Source organism: Ahaetulla prasina, chromosome 4 (genome assembly GCF_028640845.1).
Source record: "Ahaetulla prasina isolate Xishuangbanna chromosome 4, ASM2864084v1, whole genome shotgun sequence".
Taxonomy (NCBI): Eukaryota; Metazoa; Chordata; class Lepidosauria; order Squamata; family Colubridae; genus Ahaetulla; species Ahaetulla prasina.
This window is the reverse complement of record NC_080542.1, coordinates 77,225,675-77,238,279: the sequence shown is the minus strand read 5'-3', so window position 1 is coordinate 77,238,279 and position 12,605 is coordinate 77,225,675. Positions and strand designations below refer to the sequence as shown.

Here is a 12,605-nt window from a genome sequence, read left to right as displayed (position 1 = left end):
TAAAAAAAAGGGTTTAAATGAGGTTTTAAATTTGTATTTAAAAGTTAGAGCATCAATTGAATTTAACTGTCTATTCTTTTAGCTTTTTATGTATTATATGTTTTTCTGTTGTTTTTGACTGTGAACCGCCCTGAGTCCTTCGGGAGATGGGCGGTATACAAATATAATAAATAATAATAATAATAAAATAATAATACCCGGTATTTGCTCTGGGAAGTCCGGGGGGGGGAAGGGGGGAGGGGGGGAAAGGGGGGGAAATGATACATGGATTGGTTATTAATGTACAGTAATGATTGAAGATATGAAATTAAAATTTGAAATGATATTGGGTCTGCCCAACTGCCATTTCAGAAAGAAAGGGAGAGAGGAGTAGAAGGAGGGAAGAAAGTAGGTAGGAAAAAAAAAATCTGATTCACTGGTATTATCTAATCCAAATAATATAGCATTTTGACACTTTTGTTCTCTTTCAATGGTATCTTTAATTAAAATGGCTACGTTGTTTGTTTGTTTGATTGATTGATTGGAATATGTTTGCGGTTTAGTTTGTGCGTTAGGCAATGTTTGTTGGATTGGGAAGAGATTTTGTTCTGTGGTGTTATCATTTTTTTGAATTGTAATAATTATTTTTCGAGATTTGTGATTTTTTCTTCTAAGTTTGTTTGAGTGGATTGTTGTGACATTAAAGTTGTTTCAATGACATGGAGTCTATTAGACATGGAAATTAGGTATTCTAATTTAGGTAAACAAGGTTGACAAAAATGGATAAATGTAGGATCTGATAGGAAGTTTACTGCAGACTTGTTTATTTTCAGGCAGGAGTGATGGACATCATTTGAGCATAGTTGGCATATCTCAGATTCTTCATTTTCTTTTATTATATTGTTACATTTATAGCATATATTTGATTCATTTTGATCATTATTTGTAGTGACAGTTTTTGTTTGAGGGCGTTTGGCAGATCTGTTTGAATTTTTGCCTGGCATGGCCAATGATTTGTGTGTATTTTACAGATTAATTTTATCTGCTACTTTTTAAATTCTCTGATCTTCCCACGTGGTCTTCCAGGGGCTTACTCAGCTGGTAGGGGAAGTTTTTCTCCTCAATCTTTCCTGGGAAAATTTCTCTCTCCAATTTAGGATGTCAATTAATTATACTGAAAAAGTTAAGTTTTAAAAGATTGTGGCTACTAATATCAGTCTGTTTTCTGTTTTCCTCCAGTTGGAGGGTTTTTAGCAAAAGCCTGCTTTTGCAGTTTTCAGGAACAGCCGAAACTCTCCTTTGTTTAGAAGACAATTAGCTGTTTACTGTAGCTCCGGTGGAAGGATTTTTTGCAACGACGGTAGATTTAAATCTGAGTGAGTTGAATGGAGTGTTTCCAAGAAGTTTTGTCTTGGAGCTGGGGATGAAGCACTGTTCTGATTATATGTGCTGGGAAAACAATCTGATGATCTGGCAATCTCTCACACACACTGGGTATTTTTCTTATAGATGTTACTGAGATCTTTCAAATGCTGGAGATATTTTTCTCACGTTCTGTTTTAAACGTTACTGAGATCTTTCTCATGCTGGGGATATTTCTCTCATGCTGGGGATATTTCTCTCACGTTCTGTTTTAAACGCTGAGATCTTTCATACGCTGGGGATATCTCTCATACACTGAGGATTTTTCTATCACGTTGGAATCACTCTCTTTAAAAATATCTCTTTAAAAAGTATCTCTTTAAGTATCCCTTTGAAAAATATTTCTGGGCGGCTCGTTTGATTGGAGTAAGGTGGCCGTCTTTCTCCGTGCTCTAATTTATTTATTTATTTATTTATTTCGTCACAACAATATATGTAGGTACCATACAAAAAGATTATATAGCATATAAACACATATTTGAGTAAATATTAGGAGTTATAAGCATATATATATATATATATAGATAGATAGATAGATAGATAGATAGATAGATAGATAGATAGATAGGAAGAAGAAAAGAAAAAAAACCAATATGACAGGAATGTGCGCTTATGCACGCTCCTTATGGTCCTCTTAGGAATGGGGTGAGGTCAATAGTAGAAAGTTTTTGGTTAAAGCTTTTAGGATTATGAGAAGAGACCACAGAGTCAGGTAAAGTATTCCAAGCACTGATGATTCTGTTACAAAAGTCATATTTTCTGCAATCTAGATTAAAGCGGTTGACATTAAGTTTAAATCTATTAGTTGCTCTTGTGTTGTTGCAATTAAAGCTGAAGTAGTCTTTAGCAGGAAGGACATTACAATAGATGATTCTGTGAGTTAAACTGAGATTTTGTCGAAGGCGACGGAGTTCCAAGCTTTCTAAGCCTAGGATTTCAAGTCTGGTGGGATAAGGTATTTTATTGTTTTCAGAGGAATGGAGAACTCTTCTTGTGAAATATTTCTGGACACGTTCGATTGTATTGATGTCAGAGATGTGGTGAGGGTTCCAAACAGGCAAGCTGTATTCTAGAATTGGTCTAGGAAATGTTTTATATGCTCTGGTTAGTAGTGTGGTGTTTTTGGAAAAGAAGCTACGCAAGATTAGGTTTACTTTCTAACTTTCTCTCTTTCAGCCTCTTTGCCGCCTCTGCGCTTGCTCTATGTGAGAGCGCTCCACGCTCTCTCTCTCAATCTTTTTTTTAAAAAAAACTTTCTTTCTTTTGTGATTTTTTGATTTTTTTGAGGCTTAGAGGGTAGCGGCAGTGACAGCAGTAAGGCAGTGGTGGTGGTGGGGTGGCGGTAGCAGCGGTAGCAGCGGAGGGGGAAGGGGGATTTTACTACCGGATGATCCTTACCTCTGCTTCCCCGATGTTTTCAGTTCTTTTCTTTCTTAAAGGTTGCTTGGGTGAAAAACAAGTCTTTTTGCAAGCAGCTTCAAACAGAATCCTCAACACCACAGCTTTCTCACAATGCAGTTGAGGAGCAGCTACTCATTGTGCGACCATGCCGGTCGCTATCTTCAATCAAATAATCAAACCCTAACTTAATGATTTTTTCCAACCACCAGTTTGCCAAACTGCTCAGAAAGTTAACAACCGGTTCTCCCGAAGTGGTGTGAACTGGATCTGGGCTCAAAAATCAGAATGACCACTAGCCAGCAACATAGCTAGAAATTCTTGCATTTATTGCTATCTAGTGGTTGCCTGGATTTCTGCAACCCAAATCTAATACAGTAAACCTAACTTTGACACATGGGTTAATTAAACTATCTTACTTTTAAGTAAAGTGCAATGGGCAACACAGATCTATTGGAGTAGTGTAAGAAATATGAGACAATAGTTAATTTTTGTTGTTGTTGTTGTCTCTATAGTTTATTGTCAATGGAAGATGCTTACGTGGTCGTTTTTGCTTCAACTGGCAAACAACTTGTCTAAATTTGGGTTCCAAGTTAAACATCTGCAGACAGGTGAAGTCATAAAGCTATTATCGGAATAACTGCTTGTGCAGACCAAGTCCGAGATCAGTTTGGCGATTCCTTGGAATCTGGAACAGCATCGGTGGGGAAACATACGAAGTTAAATCGGGCTAATCGAGGAGAAAATTTGTCCTTTGTCCTTTGCCGTAGTTTAGTCTTGAAGGCTTGTTTTTTAAAAAAAACACAAAAACCTGTCCACGTTGCTCACGCATGCGTCCTAACCATTATTTGATCACCTGAGGCTTATAAACAGGGTAAAGAAGTAAAGCGGATGTAGGGAAAATAGGGAGATTGTTGTAGGCCGCTTTTCGCATTACTTCCGTCAATCTTCGAAGAAGCAAAGTACCTCCGGTACCGTTTGATGCCCTGGGGCTTGCAAAAAGGAAGGCTTTCCTCCGGCCGAACCTTTCTTTCGTCTGCTTCAGCAGATCGTCGTCATGTTCAAAAAATTAAAGCAGAAGATCAGCGAGGAACAAACTTCGGGCCGCGGAAGTTCCGGCGGTGGCGCTTCAGGGTTTCCTCGGGTACGCGGTAGAAAATCCGCGACGCGGCGCGCTTGCTTGGCATAGAATATGGAGAATGGTTCTTTTTCTCCCGGAAAATGTCCGATGGTTTAAAAGGGAGTAATTAGACGCTTCAGAGGGGCTCCGGAATATGTGCGAATTCTGATGGAGTTTTGCGTCCTCTACGGGTTGGGAGGAATCGCTGAAAGGGTTCAGGTGCCGCCCTTCTCCGAGCCACATTTGTTAAGGCGCCATTGTTTCAGTTTATCGCTTTAGGACACTTCGCGCTAGCCACAAAAGCAGGCTTCTCCTCTTGCTAGGTTAATTTAGGTTGTCTAGTTTAATTTCTGCCCTTGTAGGACGTGTTCTTGCCTGGTCGGATAATTGTCTGAACAAGACATTCTGTACCCACCAAAATTCATTGCATTTAACCTAGTGTTGTGAGAACCAGACTGTTAAGTGTATGCTTGTTAAAGAAATTGTGTTCTCTTGAGTATTTAAGAACTTGGGTAAATTAGAAATATAAATGCAACTCGACTATGTTTATTCAGAACAGAGGGCTGCTAATTTAAGGGCAGTTTTTCCACTACTTTGGATAGGTCCCATTAAGTTTGATGTGGCTCGATTTCAGCTATGAGTTTATAGGATTATGTACCTAAACCCACCAAAAAGAATGAATCCCAAAGACTTCCCTTTCAAATATGTCCTATCTTTGCCAGCATAGCCTTTTATTTATAGGAATGTATTAAGTATTCATGACAGTTTTTAGTAAAAAGAGACATAAATAAGTTGCCTTTGATTTTGTGCAGGAGCAAATATTAATCCCTTTTTATTAAGAATTGATTTGAATTTTCCAATGATGTGCCCTTCTAGTGATGTGATGTGTCGTTTTTCTGAACCAGAGGTGAAATCTAAAATTTTTCCCTGCCAGTTCTGTGGGCGTGGCTTAATTGGTGGGCGTGGGTTGGTAGTCAGATGACTGGGTGGGCATGGCCAATAACAATAAATAATAAAAATAATAAACAAAGTATTCAAAACAATAAGTGGTACCAAAAACCATCTTTCCCACTTTACACACACAACACAACACAACTGACACATACAATCTAAAAGCAGCTGCACTTCACACAAAATGGCCTTTGCAACAAGCAGGAACCTCACACAGCCACAAAAAGCTCAAAAACCAACTTTCACACTTTACACACACACACAACACAGCACAACTGACACACACATACACAAATGCCACATACAGCTTTATGAGATTTTGTGTGTTTGTGTAGTTAGAGTGAAACACTACAGAAACACACCAAATCTCAGAAAGCTGAACAAATATTTTATTTTATTATTTTATTCTATTTTATTTATATTTTTTAGATCAGGGGTCTCCAACCTTAGTAACTTTAAGGTTTGTGGACTTCAATTTCCAGAGTTCCTCGGCCAGCAAAGCCAGCCAGCATTAGTTGCTCACTGAGGAAATAGATTAGCTAGCAACTGATTCTGTCTGGTGCTGAAAGTGAAACTACTGCTTTTGGGCTGGGAAAGCCATGCGTTAGATCAGTAATCAGATAAGTGCCTTAGAATCTCTTAAAAGGAAGTTTTCTACTTGTAGAAAACAAGTGTTTTAAGGTTCTGCTGATCTCAGGTGAGATTGCCAGAGGAGCCTTTAAAAAGAAATATTTTTTTAAAGTTTAAAGGCTCTGCGGATCTCAGCTGAGGGGCGGGATCCTCAAAGGCTTTTTTTTACTTTTAAAGGCATGTTTTCGGCTGAAGAAAAACTGCTTTTAAAAGTAAAAAAAAACTCTGCTGGTGGTGCGGCTCAGCAGAGGCAGTGGGGCAGGGCCAGGGATTCTTGCCACCAGTTCTCCGAACCAGCAGCCACCATCGCTACTGGATCGGGTGAGCCGGTCCGAACTGGGAGCATTTTACCCCTGACGTGAACAGTTATGAATAGTTTTTGAGTTGTAGCTCCTTAAATTAAGATATAAAATATATTTTCTAATTATAAATGATTAGAGAATATACTATATTTCATTGTAACAATGTCCTGATGTGGAAGAAACTAGTGTATGAACAAGATTTTTGAGAATCTGCCAAGGATGGAATGCGATATACTGTTCAATAGCTAGGTCATGCTGTAGTGCATTCTTAGATGTTTTATTGTTTGACTGTTGAATATGAGTTACATATATATTCTGAAAATGTGTTTTCTGTCATGTCTTCTAAAATGGATTTTGATGTAAACAAGCCACTAAATACTAATCTTGAAATAACATTAGATATTTTCCATTATTCTTAGTGGTTATAGGATTGAAAAGTAAGAGCTAATTTCAAACCTTCGCTAGCAACACTGAAAATATTAGTCAAATTATATGGGTTTCAAAGCAGTCTCCAAACACTTGTAAGAAAAACCGGTAGTCAACTCTTCCCCACTTAAAATCTGAAGTGTTTTATTTTATGTAGCTAAACAAGTCATGTTTTTATGTTGTAAGGAATTTTTTGCACTTTAAAGTGGCAAATTATTAGGTTCAGAAAAAATGTATATGAAAACAATGCATTTTTAAAAAAGTATCTTTAATAAATCGAAACAAGCATCAGATATTCAAAGCCCCTTTAGTTCAGAAAGAATATAGAATGTTGTATTTGAGAATCAACTACAAATTTAGAATAATGTTAAAAGAAACATGAACATAAATGTCATATTTTGTATGCATTGTGACTCAACCCTAGCAAGAAAGAGTGGTTGTACCTCCCCCCCAAGTTCTTCCATCTGTGATTCTGGATGGGGTTGCAATGCCCCAAACAGATCTGGTGTACAGTGTGGGAGCCCTCTGGACTCATGGCTGCTGTTTGAAGAGCAGGTGGCAACCATGGCTATGAGGGCTTTTGCATATCTTCAGATGATGCATCAGTTGCATTCATACTTAGACTGGGAGGCCCTGCTCACATAATTCATGCCGTTGTAATCTCCAGGATTGACTATTGTAATACACTCTATATGGGGCTGCCCCTGAAGACCATTTGGAAACTGCTAGCTGGTGCAGAATGTGGTTGTGTGGATAGTAAATGGTGCCAGATATATGTCACATGTAACACCACTCTTGTGTGTGCTGTGCTGGCTACAAGTGCATTCCTGAGTGCAGTTCAAAGTGCTGATGATTACCTACTACATGGTTTGGAAATACCTGAGGGATTGCCTTTTTTCTAGAGTATCTACCCATCCAACTAGATCAATCAGAATAGGCATGTTTGAGATCCTTTCAGCCAAAGAATGTCAACTGGCAGGGACCAGAAGGTGAGCTTTTCCTGCAGTAGCCCCTCCTTTATGGAACAGTCTTCCCTTGGAGATCAGAATGGCCCCAAATCTATTAGCCTTTTGTAAGGTCCTAAAAACCTGACCATGTTCTGCACCTAGAGTGCAGAATGTACGAAAGTCCCCATTTCCCGGCTATATTTTTTTAAAAAAATAATTTTTATTTCCATTTTCCAACATCATATTTATGTACAAACTATTATCCATCATTAATCATTAATTTTTATTTATTACTGATTCAGGCCTGCCCAACTGCCATTTCCTTTCTTCACAACCTCCCTCTCTACCCTCTACTACTTTCCCATCCTTCATCTCCTTCACTTTACTACTTCCTCTCCTCCTTCTCCACTCCTCCCTTCTTCCACCCTATCTAACCTTCTTATTCCCCTCCTCCTTCTCAACTCTTTCCTACCTACTTTCTTCCCTCCTTCTACTCCTCTCTCCTTTTCTTTCTGAAATGGCAGTCGAGCAGCCCCAATATCATTTTGAATTTTAATTTCATATCTTCAAACATTACTGTACGTTAATAACCAATCCATATATCATTTTCCCCCCCTTCCCCCCCAGACTTCCCAGAGCAAATACCGGGTATTATGACCAACAATCACAAGCTAAAATATACAAAATATACATAAACTCCCACCCTCAAAAATTTAAAACTCTAAATCCCCTCACAATAAAAATAAAGAGATAAGGAAGAATAAGAAAAAAGAAAAAAGACAAGAAACAATACCAACTTCACATATTACTTCTTCTTACAATCCATTTTTAAAATTGATCCATCTTCTCAAATTCAAATTTTCCCCCCCTTATATACTCCTTCAAATTTCATAAGTCCATTTCTTGAATTACAGTCCATCTTCCCGAACTCAAATTTTCATCAGTTATATATTTCTTCAATTGTCGTAACATTTAATGTCCGTTCTTCTTACAGCCCATTTTAAAAATTAGTCCATCTTCTCAAATTCAAATTTTTTCTCCCACTTGTATATTTCTTCAAATTTCATGTCCATTTCTTAAATTACGATCCAGCTTCTCGAACTCAAATACTCATCACTTATATCTTTCTTCAATTGTCATAACATTTAATGTCCAATCTTCCAATACTACTCCATCAATCAAATATCATTACGAATAAAATCTCTCAAATACAATATTTCCAGCTTAACTTCATAACTTTTACTATCTATAAACGTGTCAATTAAAACAAATATTCATTTAAACTACATCCACAATATAACAGTAAACAGTTAAAATCATTACATCCACAACATTATCTAAATTCATAAATTTTACTTTCCATCCTTCACAATTAAATAATATCAACCCATAGATTTATACTATACAAATAGCAAATAAAAAATCCTATAATTTATATCCTAAACAAATCAATTCCAAAAATTAACCATAATCATCATATTCACATCTTAAACATTCCTCCCCTCTCCTATTCTATTTTCCATCGTTTCCAAACCAATTAACTTAGCATCTAACAACAAAGGATTCCCACTCTTTAAAACATTAATATAAAAATGTCTCGCCTTCATAACTGAATTAAGAAAATACTTTCTGCCTCTAAAATTCACTGACAAACCCATTGGAACTTCCCATCTAAAATATATCTGATGTTTCTTAAACTCATCCACTAAAAAAGCAAATTCTCTTCTCTTTCTTAACATTTTAGGAGGAATTTCCTTTATCATTTTTATATCTTGTCCCAATATTTGAAATTTATTTTTATAAAAGGCTTGCAAAATTTCATACCTAACCTTTTAGTTGTAAAATAAATAACCACATCCTCGGTAATCTATTTTGTCTTGCCCACCAAGAATTAACACGATAAATTCTTTCAATATTAATCTCAAAATCTTCTGGCTCCACACCTTTATCTGAGCAAAGGCTTGCGTAAAATCTCTTTAAATTTTCCTTCCTATTTTGCCTCAATCCCCTCACCCTTATAGCATATTCCATTAATCTATATTGTAATATTACTCTTTCTTCATCTGCCCTATCTACCTTTGCCTGTATATCTTCCATCTTATTATCTAAGTTCCAATTATTTTGATTCTTTTGAATTTCCTCTATTTTCCTTTGCAACTCTAAATTAGCTTTATTAATTTCTTCAAGATTATCTTCCATCTGAATACAAGACCTTAATATTTGCGAAATTGCATCCTTTACCGTTTTCATTTCCCTCTTCTGCTCTTCCACCACTTCCTTAAAATCCAACATCTCTTTCTCTATTTCATCAAATTTTTGATCTATTTCTGAAAAACGAGTCTCCAAAAACTCCTGTAAAGAGTTTCTTAATTCCTTTTTAATCTCTTCTTTTAAGTTTCGAATCTGAACTGAAGAAATTTCAAAGTTTTTAGTGACTTTTGGTACTATTTGCTTAAAAGCCATTTTTAAAAATATAGCCTAATAACGGATAAAAGGGGTTAAAAAAGAAAAATTCAAAAAGCTTTTCTTCTGAATCACTATAATCCCAAAGAAGAAGAAAAAATATAAATCATAAAATTCTCATTTCTTCCATTTAGTCAGTATCTTCTAGTTCCACACTAGCTGTTAATAAGCATTTCTTTAACTTTCGTTTCTAATACACACATTCCACAAAACGCCATTTGCTTTCTTCTGTCCTATCTTTGCAACAAGTATATCCTCGGGATTGCAGTCTTCTTACAAACAAATGCTAAAACTCCAGTATCTGCTCCGTCCGCGTTACAATCCATCATAAATCAATTTCCGCCACGGAGACTGGACGCTACGTTTTTTTCTGTCAGAAGACAGATGCATCTCCAAGTCTGGAGCTTTTCAGGCTATGGAAGGAGCACTGCCCTCAAGCCCCCAGAAACTTTTTCTGTGGCTTTTTTGGGTGTCTCAACTTCAGCCTGAATGCTCATCTCTCTCTCTTTGCCCAAGGGGAGAGACTTACAAGCTGTCGGACAATAGATTTACGATGTCCTGACAGCTCTACAGACTAAGGAGTTAGCAGTCTAAACAAGACTGCTTTCAACGAAGCGGAGCCAAACCGGAAGTCCTCCCATTTCCCAGCTATATTATTAACTAAAAAGCTAATGGGAAAATGCTAGCCAATGAATGCCTACATAAAAATGCAAAGAGTGCTCAAACAACATTTTTTTTGTTAAATTTATTTACTATCTATCTTGCCATGGCTAGGCCATCAATTTATTTATTACTGAGCTGGTAAGAATACTATCAGATTCAGAAAAAAGGCCAGCTATAAAGCTTTCAATGCACAATCAGATATACATTGTGTATTTCATTAGTGGTCAGTTGCAGATTAGAATATATCAGTCATTTAGATCTGTATAACAATTAGTCTATACAACAACTTTGTTTCTGTCTCTAGATAAACAACTATCTCCAGAAAACAAAACTAGCATAATTGGAAAAAAATGTGAAGATCAGATAGTAAAAAACCATATGCATCCTTGTCAAATATATAAAAATAGTCTAAAAGCTATATGGTTGGAAGAACCAATATTGTTCAAAATGGCTATACTTAATGAAGTATTGATATTTTTAATTCAATTTAAAATAATTTTAGTACAGTGAACAATTTGGTATGACTAGCTATACTCTGTATTGTATATCAAATTATTTGTAGGAAGGAGCTGATTTGTTCTTGGTATTTCTTTACAGAGATATTCTGAATCTTCTGCACTGTCATCATCAATACACAGGAACAGAACATCTCTTACAGAGCAAAATGATGACAATACTTCAACTCCTAATAGAGAGGTGGGTTGAAGATCTATATCAGGGGTAGTCAACCTTTTTATATCTACCGCCCACTTTTGTATCTCTGTTAATAGTCAAATTTTCTAACCGCCCACCAGTGCCACAGTAATGCACCGTGTATCCTTGTCTGTGCATGCTTCTCGCGCATCGTAGATTGGGTTTGGGGGGGGTGCCAGCTACCAGCTTTGCTTGTCTTTTACAGCTGGGTGGTGTGGGAGGGAGATGCGTGAGCTATTCTGGGACGAGGCTCTTTTGTTTGCGGTCGCACTATAGTGCCAATTAGTTTCACTTACGTAACATGAACAAAACCTATGCGCGGGCGATACAAATAGTATATTTTCAGAAATTTAAATTGTCACAGGGAATTTTATGAAAACCTAATGAAAATGTTTTTAAATAAGGCTATGAAATTTTTTTAAAAAGTCAATTAAATTTAAAAAAAGGAAAGTGGTTCAATATCGGACAAAACCCTACCGCTCACCATAAAAACTGGAACGCCCACTAGTGGGCGGTAGGGACCAGGTTGACTACCACTGATCTATATCATAAAGGCGGAGGACATCAACAAAGTTAAAACAAATATATGATTTTTGTTGAGATAGATGTAAAGATTCCCCTCACACATATGTGCTAGTTGTTCCCAACTCTAGGGGGCAGTGCTTATCTCCGTTTCAAGCTGAAGAGCCAGTGCTGTCTGAAGATGTCTCCATGGTCATGTGCCCAGCATGACTAAATGCCAAAGGCACACAGAACCCTTACCTTCCCATCAAAGATGGTCCCTATTTTTCTACTTGCATTTTTTAAACATGCTTTCAAACTGCTTGGCAGAAGCTGGAAAAAGTAATGGGAGCTCACCCCGTTATGTGGCACTAGGGAATTGAACCACTGAACTGCCGATCTTTCGATCGACAAGCTCAGCGTCTTAGCCACTGAGCTACCTACCCTATGATTTTTGTTACATTTTATTAAATTAATTTTAGTCTGTTCTCTATTGGTTAATGTGGTATAAATTAATTGCTGTGTAAATGAATAGCACAAAAATGGTAACTTTCTTGAAAGACAGAACTCAATACAGAAATTTGAGTTCCTAGAATGCCAATAGGTACTTATTAAAATCTATAGGTATCTTTGTCCACAAATCATCTGTTTTTATTGTCATTTATTGTTAATGTGATGTGATTAAAATTATGGATTAAGACTTTGACTATGGAAACCTATTTCAGTCTATTCTCAGCCACAGAAGTTTGTCATTGCTCTTTCTCTCAGCCCAATTCAACTTTTCCTGCACTACTTAGATAGTACAGATAGTCATTGTCTTAATATCTGTTCACTTAAAGAAAATTTGGTATTACGACAACCTTTGAAAAGGTTTTTATAGTCTGTAAAGCCCTAGCTGTCATAAATTTTGCACTACCATTTCCACAATCGTGTGATTGTGATCAGGGCGCCTGGCAACCTCACACAATTGCAAAGTACCCCACAATCATGTGAACACCATTTACAACTTTCTCTGCCAGCTCCCCAGAAAATCAAAGGGGAAGCCAGCAGGACAGTTGTAAGTTGCTGTTCCTAGGGGGGAGTGCCTCTGGTGGGGTGCAGAAACAAGAT

General features: G+C 37.0%; 1 protein-coding gene across 9 annotated transcripts in view; it reads left to right on the top strand.

The window, feature by feature from the left end:
* Positions 1-3,350: 3,350 nt before the first annotated feature.
* The window catches only part of GOLGA4 (golgin A4), a 156,191-nt gene continuing 146,936 nt past the window's right edge, over positions 3,351-12,605 (top strand). For 2 of the 9 annotated variants that reach the window (XR_009155182.1, XR_009155183.1), the window contains exons 1-2: positions 3,356-3,943; positions 10,899-10,997. Coding sequence is in view for 6 of the 9 variants with exons in the window: in XM_058184111.1 (XP_058040094.1) it covers positions 3,857-3,943; positions 10,899-10,997 (186 nt within the window). In the remaining 3 variants the exon portion in view is untranslated. Of the gene's footprint in view, positions 3,944-10,898; positions 10,998-12,605 lie in introns of all 9 variants that reach the window. The other 7 variants (XM_058184109.1, XM_058184106.1, XR_009155184.1 and 4 more) reach the window with 6 other exon arrangements.